We start from the raw sequence: 25,040 nt of genomic DNA on the forward strand, positions 1-25,040 counted from the left end.
AACAGATCGGCAGTTCATGTAAAATACTTTTTATTTATTGTTACACAGGTAAAACCATCTGTGGCATAAAAGACAGTGAAGACCTTTCTTCCTGACACAATTCCACTGACACCATTGCCTCATTATTTACAGCTGATGATAAAAATAAGCAGATTTTTTTTTTAAAAAAAGTAAAAAGACAAAGTGTATAGTAAGGGAGGTGATGTACATACTTAAAAGTGCACACTCAATTTCCTCAGTAGGTTTGCTCAGCAAAGCACGCGTGTGTCTGTGTGTGTGTGTGTGTGTGTGTGCGCGCGTGCTTCGTAACGAAAACGTTTGCTTGCTACGGATTAAAGTTAAAATCAGACACGATAAAATCCCTGTTTATGGCAGTTATGGACATTAAGACAGACCCAATATCAGCAGTTTTACTTGGAAAATCTTTGTGAATGCCAGCACTGATAGTAGTAGTTCTGTATGGGACACCTCAGTTACACTGCTGCCCTCCAGTGTGAATAAATAGGGACTGCCACTCTAGATTTTGTATATGTCCCAGCATCACTGGCTCAGCATGGGTGGAGCTTAGGTTTCATTTGATCAGCCAACCAGAGATTTCACCGGACATGACATCATAATAGTTTAGCCTATGATAAGCATCTGGGGTACCCCAGGGCTCAATTTTAGGCCCAACCTGCATGTGCAAATATATTGGTTTTCTTTAGTATGTAGACACAATGGAGCTATAAACAAATGTAGCTTTTGATTTTAACTACCTAATGTTCTGTAATCTACCTAATGTTAACGTTCTTGCTAGGAAACATGCCTCCTGGTTTTAATTACACAATATAATTCAGCTCCTTAGCTACTTAGCGTTTTTTAACGTTAGCTAAAAGAAGTACCATTGTTGTAGTGCTAGCAAGCTTCGTTTGTGTTTTCCTACTATTATATTGTGTAATTATATGTAATACTTTATGCTAAGCATACAATCAAGTCAAGTGAGTGAGCAAACGGGACAATGGTGATGTCGTATACCTCGGTGTGTGATATGCTGAAAGGTAACGCGAGTCTCACGTTTGTTGACCGAGGGACACTTGTCACTTAGCCAAAATCAGGACATTATCAGTCAAGACACTATGAGACTCTGCATGGGCAGTATAAACTTAAACAAATTCATTTAGGTGGAACACAAGAATCGATTCAAAACAGCAGCAGTGTAATTAAGATACCTTGTGTCTTAAGTCTGGAGGTGACGAATCAAGTCCTAAAATATAAAACTATGATTAAATATCATACAAAATATTTTTTACTTAACCAGAGGAACTGTTAAGTGCTAGAAGAATCTAAGTTACTTCCAATTGAGTGGGTTCCTATTCCCATCTTATCCAGTGACTTGCAGTGCATGCACACACACGCATGACGTACATGTCATCCTACTGGGAATGTCCGTGTTTCCCAGTTCGGGGGATTTTCCCTGAAGTGTAAAGTTTTTTGTCGATTTCGATTCAGCAGGCAGATTCAAGATTAGCAGGTTTACCACCACCACTCAGTCGGACCTCCTTCTCCTTTTTTGCCCGTTGCTTCTCCAACCTTTCCTGTGTCTTCTTCATGTCTCTTAGCTTCCTCTTAATGGTGGAGCGATCTCTCTGACTCGACACCCCCAGCTCCTACAACAAAATGATTACACATTGTTGCATTTCATCTAACACTGGCTATGCCTGCACGTTAGAATGAAGAGAATATATTTAATGAATTCCCACCTTGAGTTTACTGCTGTCCAAACCAGCCAGACGTTTGCCGTCAACACCTTTTGCAGTGAACTCGGCTATGTACTGGTCCATGCTCATGCCCATCAACCAGAGACACACCTGCTGATTGGTCCACTCTGAAAGGGGGCGGTTCTGCCACAAGTGTTGCCTTGTGACAGGAGCAGGCTCATCATCGAGGGTCTGAATAAGAACACAGGTATGATAAGCCTTCACGTATACACAAACTCATCTTGATTTGCATAAAGAATTTAGGACATGCTGTGGATATACAATGTTTAACCTACACCATTTTCACAAGTTTTTCAAGCTACAAGCCTGTGCTTATTACTAATATCGCTGCCTTCATTTTTATTTGAAAAATCAGACTAACCCTAAAGTTTAACAACCCTAAACCTAGGGATGAATAATCCCTAGTATTAGTTTTACACAATAACTGAAGTTCAGGAACACCAACAATCATATTAATAATATTATTCTTGCTTCTACATGGCAGAAATACTTTCAGAGGTCGACCGATAGTGGATTTTACCGATAACTAAGTTGGGCAGTACCTCTCGATAACCGATTAATCAACCAGTAGTTTTCAAAATTGATACTGAATGAAAGCATAACAATCAAAATAAAATACTGCTGAACACTATTTTTAACTTTATTAAAAAATGAACAGTACTGACTGTACCATGAAAATGTAATGTACTTTTTAAAATGAAATAAATATATAAATATTAATATATATGAACTATTAATTAATATGAACGTAAATAAAAGATATACCTTTAAACTGAACCAAAAAGTAACAGTCCAAACAACAAATAACAAAAAAAGAGATCCAAAATGAAAAAAAAAAAAAAAAACACAAAAAAACCCACTTCAAATAACACAACAAAATTTGTCAGTGATAGTTTTTATTTCGCCTCTAGAGGCCGCTCTCGTACTGTATAACGACAGCAGACCCTTCTCAGCTGCTCCGCAACGGACAAATTTTGCAGTTCCAGCGATCAGTTATTGGTGCCGATTGATCGGTCGACCTCTACTTACTAACAAATTGAGTTGGTTCTATTTCTCAAAATATAAACAAACTACCACTCTAATCTAAACCATCGCAACCCTGATCAGGCAGTTACTAAAGATGAAAGGAACGAATGCTGTAAATCCACTGTGCAGCCACTTGTATTCGTGTGAAAAAATGAACACATTATCTTTTCATTCCTGATAATGCGCTCATATTTGGTTACATCCATAATATGCCAGCCAATATAATGTGGACACCACACACAGCTGAATATAAAGAGAATATTTTCTGGGGAAGAAAGCTGAAGTTATTGTTAATTGAAACGAATTACAGAGATAATGCAGGTATATTTAGACTTCTTGAATCCGAAGGCTAAAAATGTGTCAACATCACCATCTAAAGCTTGTGTGACTGATCTCATTTCCAACAATCTGTAGTTTGTTAACAAAACAGCACACTGCGATCTTTTTAATAGCTGTATGGTATAGCGTGGCAGCAGATAGAAAATCTAAAATGTACTAACATATTCTTACAAAAGCCAGGGCAGTTCTGCAATAGCTCAGTTAACTGGGAGCTGTGTAAATACTGCAATCGTGTTACTGCAGTTCCATAAAAAAAAAAGTTATTGGGACAAGTAGAATCTAGAGCACATTCAGGAATGAGGCCATAGAAAGTGCGAGCAAGAATGAGGGAGCAAATAGACTGATACAAGGAAGATAGCAATCTGAACACTCCTTTCTGTACCTTACACCTTTCTGCCTGGGTGAAGCACTGAGTCACAATCAACATTTTAAATACTAAACCCACAGAATGCTGACGTTAAGAGAAATCGTAACCTTTCATATCATATTCAATGAGATTTGTACATGGAGACCATCCATCTGTGACTTAGAGGAAACACTTCAGCAGGCTGATCTTAACAGAATAACGACTGCAGTGTTTATAGGTTACACAGGCAATCTTGCTCTTGTAAACTGCCAAGTTTACCACATGCAATATGGATGTTGTGTATAAACGTAAATCAAGACAGTCCTCTGCCGTAAACAGGCCCTCAATATATATATATCCCTATATCTTTGTCTTTCCACACACACACATGCAGGCCTTCCACTTACAAGTCCAACACATGACCTTTACCATAAAACAGCAAGTCTTTCTGATAAATCAAGACTGTATAACCTTGACTCTCAACCTAGTCATGTCCGAAAGGGATAATTGACTGGCTCAATGCCTGGTATTTGGAGCTACTGGAGAACTGCATATAAATATATAGACTAGCATTGAGGAGTGGGTTGAGCGCCCCTGATCTGGGATACAAACAGCGACAGGTTATCCATAACTGACGATGCTGCAGCGACCGTGTGACCCCTGGGGTCGCTCACCTCGCAGGACGAGAAGACGGGCTTCTGGGAGTGTCCTCGTGTACGAGGTTCACTCAATAAAGACGCCAGGGCAGAGCGAGGACTGCTGGCATTCAAATCGAAGCTCTGCAGTGGCCAGGACAGGACACGGCAGGACAGGACACACACACACACACACACACAAACGAACGTGTACAAACAAGAATAGAATAAATATCTAATGAATTTGGCATGAACAAGCAAAGAACGGTTCTCGTTTCCCCCCAAATTTAAGAATACTCTAACCTCAGAGTGCTGAATTTTTAGTTTTAGTAGAATGACAACGCACCCTGTCCTAGGACACTAGGTGTAATTGTTAAAATTGGTACCAACTGTAACAGAGTGGCACTACTCCATAAGGTAACACTGCTACACATGCACAACGTTTGCGGTACATTCGTGGAGACCGTTTGTGGTGACTAAATGTACCAGAGGTTTCAACTATGCCTACTCCACATAACACACTAATATCCTCTATGACAAATGAGTGAGACGTGTTAGTTTGCTACACTAGGTAAATCGAAGGCGATTATGATGCTCTGAAAATGATTTCATGCTGTACAAAATCTAAGGAGTGTGCGAGTTCAAAGAAGAGTTTAAGAAAAAGATTCACCAAATGAACAACTTAGCCATTAATCAAGAGGCTATCTGACTGGAAACACTGTATACTCTAAAGCCATCATATCACTGAACATGAGCAATTTGATTATATTAAATGCGTGAGGTAGTTGGTGAAGAATCTTAAACGTTAATCTTAAAAGTATGAGCAGATTGACAGTTCGGAGAAATGCATGAGAAGAGAGTGCGATGTGCGAGATGTCGTCCAGCAAGTCCTGCAAACTAGTGGTCTTTTTGCATGTGTTCACACTGATGCACAATTGTGAGCATCTTTTGTTTCTTGTTCCTGCAGAGAGCCACTTTTCTGCCATCACGCCTCAATTGATCATTTTTATGGTTGTTCTGCGTTCAATGTGTGCATTTTCAGGTAGTTAAGGCACTCGTTTTGCTCATTTTCTTTGTCTACTTTGGTTGTGTAGGACCTGCATGTTTGTGGGTGTGGCCAGTCACTGGGACAAGCTGTGATGTTTCACAAACAGGAAATGAATGTTCATCTGTCACATGATAAGGCTGGCTAAATGTTTACACATGCTGTAACATGAAAAAAAACCCCCAAAAAACCAATAAAGTAGGTGTGCTGTCATAGGACCTGTTATTTATAAATGATTTCATCAACTTATTACTATAGAAACAATAACGTATCTCAACAAGTGCATTAATCTAAACCTGTGATTTGAATTGCTCTACTGTCAGAGCTGCTGTTATAGAAAATCAGTTAATACCTTCCAACCAACCGAGAACCCAACAGCACTATGTAATGTTACACGGATGCCGGTTTACTGCAGGTGTTTTTGTGCACTTCACACACGCTAAATCAAAGCAGCCAATCCTGACTCGTCAATTTCTCACCTTATTCCTTCGTTCCGTTCCGTCCTCCGCGTGTCCTTCTGTAGGACTGTGGGGGAGACTGCAGCTGGACAGCGACTGCTCTTTCTCTCGCTCCCTGTCTCTAGATCTCTCCCGGTCTCCGAACCAGGAAAAAGGCATGCAGGATGGGATGGAGGATACAGAGTCGGAGGGAGAGGCATTTCCGCTGGATTCGTCCACCAGCTCTCTGGAGCTCCTGCGTTTAGACACGAGAAATCAGCGCAAATAAAGTGGCACTAAATATTACTTAGAAAAGAGAAGCGGCAGAGTTTATATGATATAGAGAAATAACGCAAAACAGGATTAAAACTGAGGAGGGGAAAAAAACCCTACCTGCTCCCTACCGAACCCCGCTGGGCCTCCTTTTCTTGCTTGCGGCCTTTCCCACCGGATTTGCGCAGACCACTAATGAAAAAAATCATTAAAAAAATTAACACAATGAACATGTACTATATATTTACATATATATGGTGATTAAGAGAGCTTGAGTGTTACCCAAAATCTGGAAATCTTCTCTTGGACATTCTTGACGTTGAGCTGTCACTCTCCTCATCTGTGAGAAAAGATTTCTTTATCACGCAGTGTTCTCTTAACGCTCGTTTGGGTTGAGCTGGACTTTATACAAACACTAAAAGGTGTCGATTTAACATTGGGAATTTTGTTATATAAAAAGAGCAATTTGATTATTTAGCTTATGCCACAGCGCTGTTGAGTTCTCGATTCTGACTGGTCAGGTAGTGTTGATTAAGTTTCTCTAACTGCAGCTTCGACCGGATTCCTGGCCGAAAGGCAAATCACATGTGATCGTTCTAATATGTTATCGTATCTATAGCAACAGCTATTTCACAAAAGAACTGTACGACGGACGCTCCGCATAGTTTAAGTTTAATTATAAATGGGTTGAAAATTGTGTTATTTATGAAAGAATAACGTATAATCGTTGGCATGGCTTTTTCTGTAAGGAGTCATTTGTTTAACATTTATGGAAGGAGTCTCCAGTGTCAGTTCTTGTAAGTTTTCCACCAGAAGAAAGTCTTCAGAAAAGAGGAGTTTGAACAGTGCTTTCTGGTTTCTCTGTAACATGAGCTCTTTTTTTTAGTGGTCTTAAACTTCTAAAGAGAACTAATGCAATTGTTGATGAATTGCTGTGGTATAAGCAGAAAGAAAACACTTCAAGGTGTGCTGTTATAGGAAAATAAATCAACTTTGGTTTGGTAACATAATCCCACTTTGTGATGGAACACATCACAGCAGCATCTTGGTTTATTTCCTATTATAGCAGATCCTAAAGTTTTTTTTTTTTCTTCATTAAAACAAGCATCAGTGCTAATCTGCTTTCCTAAAATCACTGCAATATTACAATATACATCTCAAAGACAGTCCAAAAGTCAATAGGTTTACATGATCAAAAATGAATAGATTTAAGTGATGCTACACCTTTGCTCTTCCTGCTCTGGCTGCTCTCCTTCTTCTTGTACCTCTTGTTACGGAGGTTGTGGAGCAAGCCGGTGGATGACTGGCTGGACGTGGGAGAGTGAGGTGTAGACGAGTCTTTAGGAGGAGACAGGCTAGACCTTGTGCTGCCTTCTCCATGAGGCAGAAGACCCTGAAGGGAGGGAGAGCTAGACAGATCACCTCCTCTTTCTCCTCCAGGCCTCGTCCTGCCTTGAAACTCACTCCTTTGCTCGTAGCCTGGTTGTGCACTGGGTACAGGTATGGCGAGGCTCTCCAAGTAGGATCGTCTCCGGTTAGTTTCAATATCGTTATCGTTTATACTCTCTTCTTGCTATGGAAAGAAATAAAGAATGAAATTTAACAGCCTGATATGTTTGAAATAATCACTGGAATGGAATTAAAGGACTGAAGTAATACTACGAAAGGCAACAATCAATATATTACAATACTATTAGATCGCATAATGTACTACAATACTATAATATACTGTACTATAACAGACAACATTCAAAATACTATAATATACTAGAACACTAATACTACTGTTAGTAGGCAGCAATCAAAATACTATACTACAATGTTAACAGTCAAAATACAATACTATAACATACTGGAATACTATTAAACTATAATAGGCAACTATAAAAATAATATACTATAATAGGCAGCTATCAAAATACTATAACATAATGTACTATAATGCTATAAGATACTATAATAGACAACATTTAAAATACTATAATCTACAGTACTAGAATACTATTATACTACAATAGGCAAGTGTCAAAATTCCATAATACTAAAACAGACAACATTTAAAATACTATAATATACTAAAATACTATTATACTATAATAGGCAACCATCGAAATACTATACTATAATATATTATAATAGGCAGCAAACAAAATACTATAATATTACACTATGTTACAACAGACAACAATCTAAATACTGTTATACACTAGAATACTATTATACTATAACAGGCAACTATCAAAATACTATAATACACCATAATGTACTATAATGCTATAAGATACTATAACAGACATTTAAAATACTATAATCTACAGTACTAGAATACTACTATACTACAATAGGCAACTGTCAATTCTATAATATTAAAACAGACAACAGTCAAAATACTATAATATACTATAATACTAAAACAGACAACAACCACAATACTATAATAAAAGCCAACAGTGAAAATACTATAATAATATACCATACTATAACAGACAACAGTGAAAATACTATGAGATCCTATAATGTAGTATTATACACACTATAATAGTTTTGGGAAAAATAAGTGCGATCTTCAATGCAAACATATTTTTATAAGGTGTGAGGAACTGATTTGCACGGAACACACATTCTGATATTAATCTAGCCGAACCTAAACACATTTGACTACAAGTGAGAGAATCCTAATACAAACTGCATTAAATGATCAGTTATAAACAGGCTCAGCGATATCCTGGAAGTCACCTGAGGTTGAATGGAGGACTGTGTGCTCTTAGCGGACTCTCGGAGTTTGTTTCGAGATGGCCTTTTGCGCTGGACTCCTTGGGCGAGCCTGGCTTTGGCCCTGTAAGCGCTGCAGTCAAGACGATCCGTCCGGGGCACCGCCTCTCCAAAGCCTGCATCTGAGGAGTGACGTGTTACATTATGATCTGCTTATTTTTGCTACAGCGGTCATTATTTGCAGTGCAAACTAGGAGCAAATTTGGGTTGTCAGCATAGCAAAGTATCAAGCCACTGAGATGGACACGCTGTAATATTTTATAGAATACTTCGGCAAAAAAAGTACATAAAAACAAAAAACAAAAATCACAATCCAATCAAATAGTCTAAGGTGTAGTAAGAGTTCGTAGTGCACTCTGTGAGCAAACCACACTACCATAACACAGTCTGTAATCCTGTTGATGCAAAAGGGTGAGGACGTTTTGGGCAAAGCTGCCTAATAAATGAGAATGTAAGACACGGTAAATGGTTCTGTACTACCGTGGACGAGGCAGTCTGAAGCATGTTCATTCCTATCGGAGGATCCCGAGGTGGGGCTGCTCTGCTGGCTCTCTACTGCAGGACTGCAGGACTCCTCAGGCTGATCCGAACTCACTCGACCTTCCAAAACAGCAACCTGAGGACCAATAGAGAGACAAAATGTAAACATCATCCATCTATTTTCCATACCGCTTATCCTACACAGGGTTGTAGGGAGCCTGGAGCCTATCCCAGGGAACTCTGGGCACAAGGCGGGGGGACACCCTGGACGGGGTGCCAACATATCACAGGGCACAATCGCAATGGGTTCACACATTGGACAATTTGGAAAAAGAGGATGCCTCATCCACCAACAAGTCTAACCCTTCTAGCTACAAATCTCTATGCCTGAAATACCCTGAAAATATACTTCATACAGCAACGACGCTATTGAAGAAAAACAGACACATTTCAACCATCTGACCTTGCTGTGAGCTTGACCTTGTTCGAATCAAATCCAAAATCCAATCAGTTCATCTGCTTGTTACAATGATAATTCCATATAAAGCCTACAAACATTCATCCATTCATTCGTGAGATATCACACTAACGGATATCTCGGATGTTCGCATGCACGGACAACCTGAAAACAGAACGCCTCGACAACCTAGTGGTGGAGGTATAAGTAAGAAACCAAGAAGCAGAACGTACTCTGTTCTGAAGACTTACCTGTGGCAGAAATGCTAATATATTAGAACAAGTGCATTACCACAACCACTGTCAGAGCTGCTGCTATAGAAAATTAGCCAACATGACCAATCAGCTTTCAGCTGATTCAACAATGCTGTGGTATAAATTCTTAAATGACCACTCACACTTCACAACAATGATGCTAAGTCACAAAATTTCACAATTATTAAAATGTTGCAGACAAATATTAATCCTAGTCCTTAGAAACGCTGTAATTTAAAATCACAAATTAGCATCATATCATCTAGTGATGGCTCTCTCTGTCTATATTATACCCGAGGCTTAGCACACTTCCACACTAATGTCAGATTTACCTTTTCATGAAGCTTTCTCAGAGTCTTCTTATAATCCCTCTCTCTTTCCTCTAGAAGTCTCTTCAAATCCTCCTCTCTCTTCATAAACTCAGCCTCCCTGCAAATGGAGCACAATTAAACTCGCTCGCGCTCAAATCAATTAATTATTCAAGGGCTTTTCTGCTCTTTTAGACTTTAGAAGCTACCCAAAGGCCTCTTCAGATCCAAAAGGCTAGTGAGCTGAAACAAGCAAACAGACTTTCGCTTCAATCTCAATGATAATGGAAAAGGAAAATCTTTAAATAATAGATACCACTATAATGAAAGAAATATCTTGTGACTTTTGGCACGATGAGAAGAAATGCCACTTTAGAAGAAATGTTCTATGTAAATAAAAAAACTGTTCAATCAAAAAAAAAAAAAAATTGTATTCTGCTAACAATGTCAATAGCTGTAAGTTAGTGTTATGAAAATCGAATGCTAATTAGCTTGTGAGTGTTAGCTTGTATTTCTGAGAGTTTTAGTTAGATTTATAAAGCACAGGCTACTTGCAAAAGTAAAAAGCTATACTATTTGCACCTAATTTAACCATTGCTAATATTAACCCTGCAGAAGGTCATTACCTAAACTCTAGGAGGTTCGGCTTGATATCAACTCTTTCTAGTGGCCTTGGCTTCTAGTATACACAACATACTAGCCTACTATTAGAGAGCTTGCTAACAAATCTGTTTCACTGTTATAATTATACTACAGTTAGACTAATAGCTAGCTTGTTGGCAACACTGGCTGCTGATTTACTCTATATAAATGCCTAAAGTTAGAAATATTTCTAGCAACCTTGACTACTTATATAATAGCTATACAAAATAAATTTATATAATAGTCAGCCCCAAGATACCAATTTGTTGGGCCAATGTTTGGTACAAGTGACAGCCCAATATAATGGTGTCTGTTTGGCCAAAAGGGCCAATAGATTTTTAGCTACGTTTAAATCTGCCTTGCCAACGTTGACCCGGTGTCATTTTGTCTGCTGGGTGAATTTTAAATCCACCTTTGTAATGCTGACCCAATGTCATTTTGTTTGTTGAGTCAACTGTAAATCTTTGCCCACATTGGTCCAATGTAATTTTGGCTGTTGGGCCACCTTTAAATCCATCTTGCCAATAATGGTCCAACCATTTGATTAGACTTTCAACTATGTTTAAATCCACTTTGCCAATGCTGATACAATATTTAAAATTTTGGTCCGGTAGCAAACCAAGATTGGGCCAGTGGTGTGTAGGGATGACCAACAAAACAGATGATGGGCCTAGGTATGGGGATCTTCAGGATCTTCTGAAGATCCCCATCTGGATCCCCATCTGGATCCCCATCTGGATCTTCAGGATTTGGTTAATTAGAGTAGCATTAACTAGCTAGTTGGCAAACATGACTAGCTAGTAAACATAGATGGTTATAATAAGTTATAAAAAGTTCAACAATATTATCTAAGCTAAATACTGGCAACATTAGTGCACTGCTGTATTTAGTTAGATGGCTGCCTTAGCTAATGTTACTAAATAAGGACAATAGTCATTTCAGAGTGCTATTCTGTTTGGCCAATGCTATTTTCACCCAGGTGCAAAGAGACTCTGTCCATTTTATTTTAAATACCAAATAGTATAAAAGCCACCAATTAGCATGGAAAATTTAGATACTGTAGAAATCACTTGACTATTCTACATAGTGCAACCATTACAGGAATGGTCCAGTGTACAATGTCAGGGTGCCATTACATTATTATACTTGAACATAAGTGTATGCAGTACCGGTCCTTGTGCTGTTGTAGTAGTGTGTTGGTTTTGTCGTATTTGACCTGCAGCGACTCGTGCTGGCTCTGGGCCTCGCTGAGTCGCTGGTTGATGGTCTTGCAGAGAGCCTGAGCATCAAGCCAGTATTTCTCCAACTTCTCTATTCTCTCTCTGCTCTCATTCACACTCTTCTCCAGAGATGTGCCTCGAGCCTCCCAGGCTAAGCGCTCGGCATCACACACTCGCAGCTACAGAAACACGTACAGACACAGTGTTTTGCAGCTACAGATGAACACAGAGGGCATGGCAGAGATTCTGCTTACCTTTTCCTTCATCTGCTTCAGCTCCAGCATAGTTGTGTTGTGCTTCATTTGGAGCTGTAAGAGGGATAGATTTAGCAGAGAGAGTATTTAAGAAAGCTTACATTGGAAGTCATGCATTAGCCAAGGGGAATTACTTTCAACCTTATTGTTATTTTTTATTGTTTTTACATTCTTAGACATATTCATTTTGGTACTAATGCCAATAAATTTGTTCATATAAATCAAATGCACACAATTGTCCCCACTCACCAAATTCATCCAAAACATGTTTCCTGTGCAAAGTTAGCTTTTTTTATTGTTTTTTTTTTTGCTTTGCGCTGAAGGCACAAGACAACTGTTGCTAACAAGTAAAGGAAAGGAATGATTACCAGTTTAGCATAGCGTATAAATGCTAATTTTCTCCAGTATGTATTGTTCAGTATGAATATCAGGTTTAGTTAGGTTTGAAATGGCATTGTAGTTATTGCAGTAGGAAGTTAGCTGAAGCTAGCCATTTTTAAGCTTATAAGAAAACTTCTTTTGACTTAAATGTTAATGACCTCACATTTAACACAGTAAGACTTTAATCTCAGCCAGCATCCAATTATACAATTTTCCTGCATAATACCTCTTTGAATGTTTGGTCCAGCTCGGTGTAATTCATGTCCTCTGGAATAACGATGCCTTGATTCTTCAGATGTGCAAACACTTCCTGAGCCAAATCGAAGGTTGTGTCGTCTTCTTTCTCCTCCTCCTCCTCCTCCTTCTTCTCTTCCACTTGAGTCTCTCCATCCTGTATTATGGCACCAAACAATGCAGACGAATCGGATACTGCTGAAAAGATCTAATGTAAACGAATCATCAAACAAGCCCATCATTTATGGCGATGCCTCTATCAATCATTACTGTCTCTCTCTTACCTCCTTCATAGTGTTCTTGTTCTTTTCTCCTGCTAGTAGCTGGTCTTCTAGCTTGACGTGATCACGTTCCTGCAGGATGTGAGTTGTTTGGTCTTCAGGCTGAGCTTCTTGAGGTTGGGGGATATCTTCTCCATTGTCTGCTTCCTGGTCGTCAGTGTCGTCGTCTTGTTGGACCTGTTTTTGTGGGCTCTTTTCTTGCTCCAGAGTTTCACTGATTAATCGAGCTACTTCACTCTCGACCCCTGGCTTTTCTCGGCCAATCAGAAACCTGCATTTGGACACAGAGAGCTGAAACTCCAGTTTTGGCCAGTTGAGTTTTTCTACCTGTAATGTATACATATATTTCACCAAAACAACGTGGAAAAGCTCTTATTTTATTTGACTTTTAATAGTACGAGACTAAAACTAGTCCATCTACCAATTCCTGGCGTGCTCTAGGTTCTCTGTCCCTTTATCGGTAGCAGTAAAGGCACATAGAACAGATAAGTGTAATAAATCATTAACTGATCTCCCAGTCTCTGTGTGCACTATCAGTGAACAAACACAACCACGCCCTACGATCTATGACCACTAAAACCAGACACTACAGTTAAGAGGTCACACTAAAAAGGCACTGATGAATAATGAAGCTCTGACGATAAATGGACCTCCCCATGAATTCCTTAACAGTAAATGATTGCTTCATTATGCATTTTTGAGCTCAGTCATGTTTATATGCGTGTTCTTACTTCACGAGTCCTTTGGTGTTCTTCAGTACAGTGGCAGCAAACAGTTGGGTGACTCCTACGAGGCTGATCCCATCCACCTCCACGATCTGATCGTTGACTCTAATACTGGAAAAAATTATTGACTTATCATATTTAATTTAGTCTCAAAATGATCAATAAATTAAAAGCTGGGCAATATATATGAATTAGTAGCTAGTAGGAATTGGCTCGCAATATTTCCCCAATACATGTTGCATAGAAACTTCTTAAGACTTGGGTTAGGTACCGGCCATCACGCTGAGCCGCTCCTTTCTCGGTGATGGTTTTGACAAAGATGCCGAGTTTCTCCAGACCTTGATCGGCTCCTACGCCCATTCCTATTATACTGATCCCCAGACCTTCATCTCCTGTTCCAACAAACCAATACACACAGGATATCTACACTGAAGAGAATACAGTTCTGTGCATAACTATGTTTCAGAAAATTAAGGTTAACAAATATATAATGGAAAGTATATAATATACAATACAAACAATAAGCCAATACATGTAGAAAAAAAAAAAAAAAGTGCACATATGGAAGAATGATTATATACTCAAGTGCCAAGATCCAAAAAATGATGAAAATATCCATCCCATAATGATCACTGGAAGGGAAATCTCATTCACAGTAGAGATTGGGATAAAATGGGGTTCGCTCTCTTAAATGCATTTTTTTCTCCACTTAAGAATTTCTGTGGTCTAGTCCATAACTGGAATTCCAGATCATCACCTATTTTCAAAGAAGGTTATTTCCCTGCACCTGATAAATCTAATTTCCCATGATACCCAAAACATACTGCAGTGACCAAACCAAGCCCGGCTTTTCACTCACCAAGTTACAAGGTGTTTTTTCATACCTTACCTTTCTGAATTTCCACTGGGAAGACGTCCATTTTCTCCACCCTCTTCTCCAGCTCGTACTCGGCTGAAGCGGATACGGGGTCAACCTCTTCATTTCTGCGATCGTATTCATCGTTGGAATATGTACTGAACACCTGCGGAGCGAACGTGCGCACACACACACACACAGAGCGTTATTTGAATCCCATAATGATTAAGTCAGACAAGGACAGTTCAATGTGACCCAAATTAGTTTTTGATTAACAAATGATTAATCTAGACCAGGGGTTCTCAAACGTTTTATAGCCAGGAGTCCTTTTAACTGTAAAAAAAAAAAAAACAACTTTTTGAACATCATGGACCCTTTCAGTACTGATTATTTCTAAGCATAACTTTGATAACAGGGTTGTGGTTTCCACCACTGTAAACACAAACCCCCAAGCTCCTCGGATTAGAGGCTGACCAAATGACTGATTTTGCTGATTAATCGGCATTGACAAGCGGTTGCTGGAACGATCGGTTATTGAAAAAATCCACACCGATATTTTTTCCTAGTTGCGTCTGTTGTGGAGCGGCTGAGAAGGGTCCGCTTTCATTATAGAGTACGAGAACAGCCTCTAGAGGTGAAATAAAAACTCACTGACTGATTTTGTTGTGTTATTTGAAGTGTTTTTGATTAATTTTGGATGTCTCACTTGTTTTTTATTTATATTTATTTGGAGTGTTTTTTTTTTTTTTTTAGTTTGAATGTATATCTTATTTACTGTAATATATATTCATATTTCATTAAAAAAAACTACAGTACAGTTTCATGGCACAGTCAGTACAGTTCATTTTTATAATAAAAGTTCTACAATATTTTACTGTGTGTGTGTTGTGTTTTCATTCAATATTCATTTTAAAAACTCTGTTGATTAATCAGTAATTGGCAGGTACTGCTCAATTGGATTTTATTGGATTTTATTAGTGGATTTTATTAATACCAATGTCTATCGTTTGACCTCGACCCCAGGCCCAACTTTAAGAAGCACAGATATAGAGAAATCCTTCAGGAAACAAAAAGGAAACCCCAATTGCCATTTTAGCCTCGGAATTTAGTATTTACTATAAGCATGTTTGACTGAACGGCTCTATTAAACATAGGCCTAGGTATGTTTAATTTGGCAGACTAAAGCAGATCAGATAGTGTGTATGTGTGTGTGTGTGTGTGTGTGTGTGTGTGTGTGCGCGTGCGCGTGTGTGCACGCTCCTCATGCAAGCAACAATCTTTGCCTGCGAGGAACTAATAAAGGAAACACACTGACTACAAATCAGTTACCAGTCCAGAGTGGCACAACCAGGCCACTCCCTTTTTTCTCTTTCTCCTTAGTCTCTTACAGTAAGTCAAGCCCATTATTATTGCCATCCTGACTGTAATCCATATAAAACAATACACTGGGTGGAAAGATTGAACTGCCAAAACTATAGCGAAACGTACACAGCCAAGGCTCCACAGCCATGATCAGGTATGTGATCACAGTGTGCATTTAAAACACAAACCTGAAACATTACATTTTGTCATTTCTATTTAATAACCGTAGTGAGAAATATGGACTTTCTATGAAAATGCTTTGATTTGACAGAACTGACGTACTAATTGTCTCAAAACTTTGATAAGGTACATTTGAGGTCACTGTAAAGTTTAGGCCTTGTTGAGCTGTTAATAAAGATTACAGTAACCACTTTTTATTCATACTACAGAGTGTCCCAAAAGTCTCCATACAGTGTTTACCAGCACCACGTCGGTCGTGCCTTCGTCAGTGGATGTTTGTGGACGTCCACTTCTCAGTTGGTCCTCAACACTTCCAGTCTTTTTGAATTTGTTAATAAGTTTGGGAACAGTGTCGTGTGTGATGTGCTCGCCATGTTTCCTGTTAAAGTCCATCGCAACCTTGCGACAGCTTCCCGATCCAGCCAAGAGAATGATTTCAACACATTAGACTAAGTATGAACATTTCTGAAGACATTTTTGCTGAAAAGTGTTCATTTCCCTTATGTAAGGAGGCTTTTGGGACACATTGTAGTTTTGCTAGCTGGACCATCACAACAATGCCCCGTATCTCAAAACGGCACTTTCTCCAAACAGAACCAAACATTATAACGTCACAATCTGCATTTTTTTTTCCAACCCTGTCTTATGCATAACATTTTCTGTTTCTCTTTCTGTTTAAGTCCTTCTGGTTGTCATGGAGTAACCGTGCACCTTTGAACAATGTCCTTTCTTCAGCAGTCATGCACAGAGGAGTCTCTCTTTCCGTCAGCATGTCTCTTTTCCCAAACAAAGAGCACAGTTTATTCTTAGAAACAAGCAAGGATGAGATTTATAACTGCACAACTAGATGAGAGTGAGAAACCACACAGGAGTGAGCGCAGTAATCAGGTCACACATTAGGCGTGGATTCCACAGTGGTTTTTTTTTTTTTAAGAAGGAACTGCCGTGTCTCAGGCTCTGGATTCAGCTTGCTAATAAGCATAGCAAGACTCGAGGTGAAACTAGTCGAGGGTGAAATCTCTCCTACACCACAGCAGCACAGAAAGCAGCCTGATTTAGCCCCACCTGCTAGTGCCAGACATCTTGACTTCTCACTCTAGCAACTGAGACACACTCAGTGTGTGTGTGTGTGTGTGTGTGTGTGTGTGTGTGTGTGTGTGTGTGTGTATATATATATATATATATATATATATATATATATATATATATACACATATATACACACACACACACACATACATATTATATTTTTTATATATATATATATATATATATATATATATATATATATATATATATATTTGGTTGCTTATGTAATCTTACAATACAAAATGTGAGAGGGGTATTTTCGTGGAAATATTTTACATAACAGGACTTGGACAGTAAATAATAGTGCTGTAAGTCTAATGAGCACGAAAAACTGTTTACGCGTACAGAATAGTTACGAGGGCATCGGAGAAACCTGTTTTTAGCTCAAGATGGAAAAAAAAAAAGCTTGACACTCTGTCATTCAAGACAGGCAGCTCAACAAACATCCTGATCTAACCTGTCTTACACTGATACATATCAGAGGATAATCCAAATTTACACACTACACCAGGAATAGAACAAGAAGAGGAAACTGAAGTGTGTGACATAGACGACAAGACAAGGCAAAATGGAAGATGTCTGCTAGAATAAATAGTGCAATTAAATGAAGGAAATTTAAAAACACTAAATCCATAAGAGGAAAAAAAAATGGTACAATATTATGGAAATGTTTTATCTACTAAAGAAAATACTAACCCCTTTTTTTTGTTCCTAAAACACCTTTTAAATGTAAAATTAACATTAGTTACAACCAGTTAACACACTTAACACACACTCACATACTACAGTGCATGTGCATTAACATAGAAATCAGACAGACTATCAGACTCAGACTCAGACACACACACACACACACACACACACACACACACACACACACACACAGACAGACACACAGAGGGGTCTTTCTTTCCTAAACAGGATCTGTGCCTTTCAAGTATTCCACTTTCTAGTAGTCCAACAGAGTCATGTGACCTTGTAAACAATACACTTCCTGTGTGATGCCAACCAATCCTTATCCCCTCCCAGGATGTCACTGTTTTGGCATCTGGACGACTGCATGACCTTGCAAAAACATACATACAAATCAACAGAGGAAAATTAATATTGCGAAAAGGACTGAGAGGCAACTTCTGGAGAGTTAGCACTTATTGCTAAGGCGAAACCTGTAGTTACATTGCTTAACAGAAATTGATGTGAAGCAAGCCATTGTGTACAACTGCAAATATTCCTGAACTGCCCTGAGGGAATCTGACTGTTGGGTGTCCAATCTAATCCAGAAAGGACCGTTGTGGGTGCGAGTTTTCATTCTAACCAAGCACAAACCTCACCCGAGTCTATTGAAAGCTAAGCTCAACTGATTAAACAGGTGGAATCAGGTGTGGCTCCTGCTTGATTGGAATGAAAACCTGCACCCACAACGGCCCTTTGCGGATAAGGTTGGACACCCCGGTTTAGGCTGTCAGAGTCGATTCCTGAAGACAATGAATGCTGCAGAAATGAGCGTTTTCACCTCTTCTGGTACAGCAAAACTTGGTACTTAGCTGAGTCAGATGTCTTAAATGAGGTAGAATGGTAAAGTACAAAGTGCCATGGGCTGTATTTTAGACCAGGATCTCTCAACACAAGTCCTGGGAAAGCAGTACCGTGAATGATTTGAAGTTTTCGTAGCTTCCATATAATGCTATGTTCTCTTGGAAGTGAGAAGTCGGACTTTAGTTGCATTTAGTTGAGCTTTACTTGAATACAACATAAGGCAAGCATAATGGGGGTGGATGGTAGGGATAAATTCCAGGGCCCTCAGACGAAATTTAATTTTTCAGTGCGATTAACCTACCTGTAGCATAAAATGTCATCCCTGCTCCTAACACATCTGATCCCATGTTGGGATTCACAATATGCTTATCTGCTGGGATGTTCCATGACTCCCACTGGATGTCAGTGGTCTAGTCCTCATGCACAACTCTATCTCTGAGCAGGGAAAACGGAGTGCTGGAGTTGGAAGTCGTTTAAACCATGTAGCAACTATAATAGACAGCATTAGTAATGCTATTAAGATAAGATCTCCTGTAAATATCCTATGTGAACCCACTGTGGTATTTATAACAGAGGGAGGGCAAGTCAAAGTCAATTTTAAGTAATAAAGATTTGCAATCAAATGGCAAAATCGTTGGTAATGGTCTGGGAAATGGTCTGCACTTATATAGCGCTTTTTAACCTTAGCGGTTCCAAAGCGCTTTACACTGATTCTCATTCACTCTCACACACACACACACACACACACACACACACACACACACACACACACACACACACACACACACACACACACACCAATGGTAGCAGAGCTGCATTACAAGGCGCTAGCTTGCCATCAGGAGCAACTTGGGGTTCAGTGTCTTGCCCAAGGACACTTCGGCACGTGGAGTCATGTGGGCCGGGAATAGAATCGCCAACCCTACGATAGTGGACAACCCTACCTGATCCACAATCGCCCAAGCTCGTTGGTGAAGCATTACTGCTCTTACCATTAAGATGATCTGGAAACAGTTTTCCTCATAGGCCCAATCATTTATAAATAATAATAACAGTTTAAGGAACCTATTCACAAGACATATCAATATGGGATCATATTGATACATTGAACATGGGATCACTTTTTGATGTCTCACCCCATCAGCATTACTGCTCCAAGAACTTTTACTTTTCTACACCCTCAGAACATGAGCTCAAATAGATGGGATTAACCTTCATCGACCATTTGGTTACCACCTGTGAAAACGTTTTCGCCAATTCCAACCCTTATTTCAGGTCAAGCTAAGAGCTTGACTCACAGAAATAAACCATACCCAAGGCTATTTCTCGTTCTTCCTCCAAGTCTCTTTTTCCGCGATAACTGTCAGAGGCAAAAAATGACATGCCTGAATTAATGCAAGCTCAGACAGGACCTTCATTCAAAAAGTGGATTGTTTCCTCACACTTGAGTGCACTATTTACTGATCCAGAATCAGATCTTCTAATGTACACAGTACCATTGAAAACCTGCTCTTTGGTTGCCACTATTGCACAACAAGTAGGTACTCAAAACACTTTTACCAGCATGTGAGATCTTGTTTAAAAATGTAGAGGAAGGATAAACAGAGATAAACACACAAAGAAAACTTTCCAACACAAGGATGTGCTGGGACTGACCAATATACAAAAGCAGACCTTTAGAAAGTCCTGTCAAGGTATTTTGGTTAATGCTAGTAAGCTAGGACAGAGGTATTGTTTAGGTATTCCACAAAATGTCTGATTTACACAGAGTGCACCTATTGTTATTGCCAAGCAGTGCTTATAGAGGCATGAAAATACAAGGTTAAGTTAGCCATACCTTGATGGGAGCAGTGGAGAATCTGATCTTCCTCCTTGGGCTGAGGTCTTCTTCATCAGAGAGGCCTGAAAGCTCTTCATATTCCTGGAAGTGGTCAGAGTCTGGTCCAGTGTGCTGTCCCTTTTGCTGATAGTGTAACTTACTTTCCCGGTCATCCACAAAAGCAGCATTCTCAATCCCACATATTAAAGGTCTCTTCCCAGCAGAGTCCTCATTCACTTGCTGTTGCCTCTCTTCCACAGACACTTCAACATCATGTTCATCATCCTCTTCGTCTAATCCCTCTTTCACCACATCACTATCATCTTCCACATTCTCCTCGGTTTCCCTCTGCTCGTCCTGCATGCCGCTTTCCTCCTCTTCCTTCAAGTCCTGTTTGGCTTTCATCTCACTGTGTGGACATGGTTCCTCTTGCACTTGCTCTCCCTGATCTTGTCCTGCCTTCACCTCCTTGTCTTCCTCTTCCTCCTTCTGCTCCTCTTTGTGCATACCTTTACCCTCAGCCAATTTTCCCTGCCTTTCCTGATCCTTGTTTTCTATAAACATTGCTCTGTCCATCCCCTCCTTCTTTTTCTCCTCCCCTATCCTAAAATCCCTCCCTGATTTATCTTCATGATATATGATTTGGACCTCCTTCTCTGAAGGAAGGTCTGTGGGAGGTTGCTCGTTCTTTACTTCCTCAAAAACGTCATCCACAATGCGTTCTTCCTCATTGCTCTCACCCTCTGATGATTCATTATGGACCACCACTAACTCAGCTCGGACCGTAGACAGACTCGGGGAGCCAAACACCACCTTGTGTTGCTTCTCTTTGGAGACATCCGATTCCAAACATTCATTTCCATCCGCTGAAGGACTGCCAGAACCACTGCTCAGAGACAAACGATGACGCTTCTCGCTTTTAAAAAGAATCGTTGGTTCTGTTGAGACAACAGAAACTGAAGTTTCATTAGCATTGTCCACTGTAGTGTTCGTGCAATGGCTACTCCAGTGAGGGCTTTCTTCTGCGCAGACTCCATTCACTGGTGTAGGCGAATACTGGGACTCATTTTTTGAAGTTAAGTTTGCATCTGCCTGGCCAAAAGGGCTGTCAGGCCACAGGGAGTATGATGTGGGAGAACTGTCACTTTCTGGTGACAAAGGTGGACCTGAATGCTCACTGTTTGGGGACGATGGTGGTTGGGAATGACCACTTGGACTTTGGGAACGCGTTGAGACAGATGGGCCAGACAAGGACTCATTGTCACTGTCTAACATGAAGCTCTCCAGTCTCCTGGATATAGGTCCTGCATTCTTCATCATCACTGCATGCTTATGTGGTGGTGTCTCACGCTCAGTCCTTCCTCTGTCCTTGCCTTGAATTTGGTCTGTCTTTTCTGTCAGCTTCTTCACACACCTGCCTTCCTCTGAAACGCTACGCACAGAAGATCGGCTGACAGATCTACCGGGCGCACCCTTGTCTGTTGGTAGTCCACTCTCAAAGAGCTTTCTAGTCTCTGAAAACTTCTCAGCCAGTGCCACTTTGTCAAATGAAATATTCTCTGATTTTCGTACCACGTCCGAGGTGCCCGATTCCACGCTGGAGGCACTTCCCATGCTAGACCTGTACGAAGAGGAGCTTAGTTGCAATTTAGTCGTTCCAGGTTTGGTTTGGTTTGCGCTGTCCTGAGGCTGTTGGGCATCCATTTGAAGAAAGATGTTTTTGATTTCATTTACCCGGCTCCCTGACGGTCTGCCTCGCGCCTCGCTACCTCCATAGGAGTAAAGGACGGATGGGCCCTCGAAAGAGCATTTGATGGAGTGGAAGTCTGATTTGTATGCATTTCTGTGAGGAGAGGCACTCCGTAGCACTCGGTCGCTTTTGGATTCACTTTTGAGCATTTTCAAACTGTGAATCAAATCGAACAAAGAGGCCGAGGATATAAACGGACACGAGCTAGATGCGGGCTAAAAATCAGCCTGTAGTTTTCATGTGCTTTTTGCTGGCATGTTCTACACAGCCTTAAACAGGACTGGTCTAGTTTTTTAGTTGCAGGGGGTTCTTGAAGACTACCACATTGCACTGAGGTGCTCTTACCTAAAGAAAAGCAAACATCAATTAATGATAGGTCATTAAAACATCATTTTCAAGACATACCATGAGATGAGATCAGTTAAGGTTCATTCATTTCAACGGAATGTCTTAGTTCTTCAATCACTGCGACCTGATTGACCCTCATTAGCGTATTTAAATTATTATAGAGCTATTAATTGGTTAATAAGATGGTTAATGGTAAATATTACATATTTATTTATTTATTTATTTTTACCTTGGCATGGTTTATAGCAGTCAAAACAGGTACAAACAACAAAACTTATTCAAAGTAACATTTTGTCACGTGACTCTTCAGAATTCTCTCGCTTTAGTAAACAAATACAATACGGCTCGTGGCTGTTTTTAAAAGTAGTGGGACACCTAGTGCTGAGCTCGTGCTGTCTTTTTTAATTCTGACAAGGATTCATTATAAAATCGACCTCGACAGCGCACTTTAGATCACGGACAGTGACAATAAAACTCGATCAAACTCACCATAACTCCATGCATACCAGCAAAAAGGAACTGAGAAAATGATCCACATTGACGAGCGACCAGACCAAACTTGTCACACCCTTCAGCGCCTCGCCGCCTGCAGCCTTCGCTCTGTGAGCGGCTCGCGAGCAAAGCAAACCATATACTCGAGTGCGCGCTCCCGCTGGAGCGGGTTTATCGGGAGCGCGCAAGCGTGTGCGCGTAGGAAGGCAGCGGCGCGGACGGGGAGAAAATAAATTCCCGGGAAAGCCGTGGGAGAGATTCTTAATTTGCCTACTAGCTCCACCAACATAACTGGTACACAATTAGTAGTAGATGACTGTAGTAAGATTTTCTGAAAGCAACAGATGACAGAAAGCATTTAATATGGCTAAAAATACTTCAAATGGAAAGTTTGAAAAAGGCAGATTTGTAACCCAATTGTTTAATGCAGTGGTTTTCAAAGTGGGGGCCGCCAGGGGGCGCCCGGGGGGCCTCAACAATTTGGTGTGAAAAATAAATTCTCACTCTCAGACACACACACACACACACACACACACACACAATCAATTCCTAATGTAATGTGATGTAAAGATGTAAGATGTAATTATTAATAAACAAAACGGGGGATGTATTTAGAAATCTGTATTTTTAATGTGTTTTAAAGACATCTTGCAAAAGGGGGGCCTTGGTCAAATGTTAATGCCATTTGGGGGGCCTTGCCCTGGAAAAGTTTGGGAACCCCTGGTTTAATGTGTTTGATTGTGCCTCGATTGTTTTTGACTGTATAAAGCTTGAGTCTAGCACTCTAAAGGGAAATTCGGTTTGTTTCGAAACCCTTAAAATGTTCTACAGTGCTGTGAAAAAGGATTCGATTTCTTCTGGTTTTGTGTATATCTCAAACTAAATCGTTTTAGAGCTTCAAATGAAATACAACATAAAACAAAGGCAACCTGAGTAAACACAAGATGAGAAGAGAATTTGTACAGCATGTCCCAATTCGTAGTATATTGAAACGAGTATTCCAAAGGTACCCGGATGGTCTACTCCTTCCATTCTTCCATCTTCTTTAGCGCTTATCCTTCCTTCAGGGTCACGGGGAACCTGGAGTCTATCCCAGGGAGCATCGGGCACAAGGCAGGGTACACCCTGGACAGGGTGCCAATCTATCGCAGGGCACAATCACATACACACCCACACACCCGTTCATACACTACGGACACGTTAGACATGCTAATCAGCCTGCCATGCATGTCTTTGGACTGGGGAGGAAACCAGAGTACCCGGATTAAACCCCCGCAGCACGGGGAGAACATGCAAACTCCGCACACACAGGGCCACAGTAGGAATCGACCCCCCTACCCTGGAGGTGTGAGGCGAACGTGCTAACCACTAAGCCACCGTGCGCCCTCGGATGGTCTACTGTTTCTGGTAAATTTTCGAAGTGTGGATCCGTGGACACTTTTTCAGCTAATATTGCCCTTGCGCGAGGGAGGAGGACCTTTGTGACCGTTTGCTTGGCCGAATTCAAGGACGCATTTTAGAGAGGTGTAAATGAACTGTGGAAAAAGAAATCAGTGGAATAGTAAATTCAATTATATAGTATAAATTATGTAAGGAATATTGAATGAAGAAAAGCTGAAATGCAACGAGGAGTTTGTTTAACATTCTCTTCCGTTACATGACGTGTAGTATGTCCCGGTACTTGCATACTCTTTTAATCCACACTCAAAAGTATCCACTTTTTTATTCCCAAAAAGAGTACA

General features: G+C 40.2%; 1 protein-coding gene across 2 annotated transcripts; it reads right to left on the minus strand.

The window, feature by feature from the left end:
- Positions 1–13: 13 nt before the first annotated feature.
- Positions 14–23,412, minus strand: ppp1r9alb (protein phosphatase 1 regulatory subunit 9A-like B). 2 transcript variants are annotated; one of them, XM_053615125.1, is made up of 19 exons: positions 23,296–23,412; positions 20,727–22,803; positions 14,756–14,888; positions 14,138–14,258; positions 13,873–13,977; positions 13,145–13,412; positions 12,853–13,017; positions 12,246–12,299; positions 11,941–12,170; positions 10,154–10,250; positions 9,111–9,246; positions 8,595–8,752; positions 7,083–7,431; positions 6,141–6,198; positions 5,979–6,050; positions 5,628–5,841; positions 4,143–4,247; positions 1,740–1,928; positions 14–1,646 (listed from the first exon to the last, which is right to left on the minus strand). In XM_053615125.1, exons 2-19 carry the CDS (start codon positions 22,605–22,607, stop codon positions 1,485–1,487), a joined length of 4,497 nt encoding a protein of 1,498 aa, XP_053471100.1. In that variant the 5' UTR covers positions 22,608–22,803; positions 23,296–23,412; the 3' UTR covers positions 14–1,484. The 2 variants fall into 2 exon arrangements, with proteins under 2 accessions (XP_053471100.1, XP_053471101.1); XM_053615126.1 differs by lacking the exon at positions 4,143–4,247.
- Positions 23,413–25,040: the final 1,628 nt, after the last annotated feature.

The sequence above is a fragment of the Ictalurus furcatus genome, chromosome 26, assembly GCF_023375685.1.
Source record: "Ictalurus furcatus strain D&B chromosome 26, Billie_1.0, whole genome shotgun sequence".
NCBI lineage: Eukaryota > Metazoa > Chordata > Actinopteri > Siluriformes > Ictaluridae > Ictalurus > Ictalurus furcatus.

What these genes read in the sequence shown, in the direction of transcription:
- ppp1r9alb (XM_053615125.1), bottom strand. Translation starts at nt 22,607, where the DNA reads ATGCTCAAAAGTGAATCCAAAAGCGACCGAGTGCTACGGAGTGCCTCT. An exon ending in TCTCCACTGCTCCCATCAAG is followed by an intron (nt 14,889 to 20,726) that starts GTATGGCTAACT and finishes TTCGCTCCGCAG; the next exon opens with GTGTTCAGTACATATTCCAA. An exon ending in TGAAGCAGATGAAGGAAAAG is followed by an intron (nt 12,171 to 12,245) that starts GTAAGCAGAATC and finishes GTGTTTCTGTAG; the next exon opens with CTGCGAGTGTGTGATGCCGA.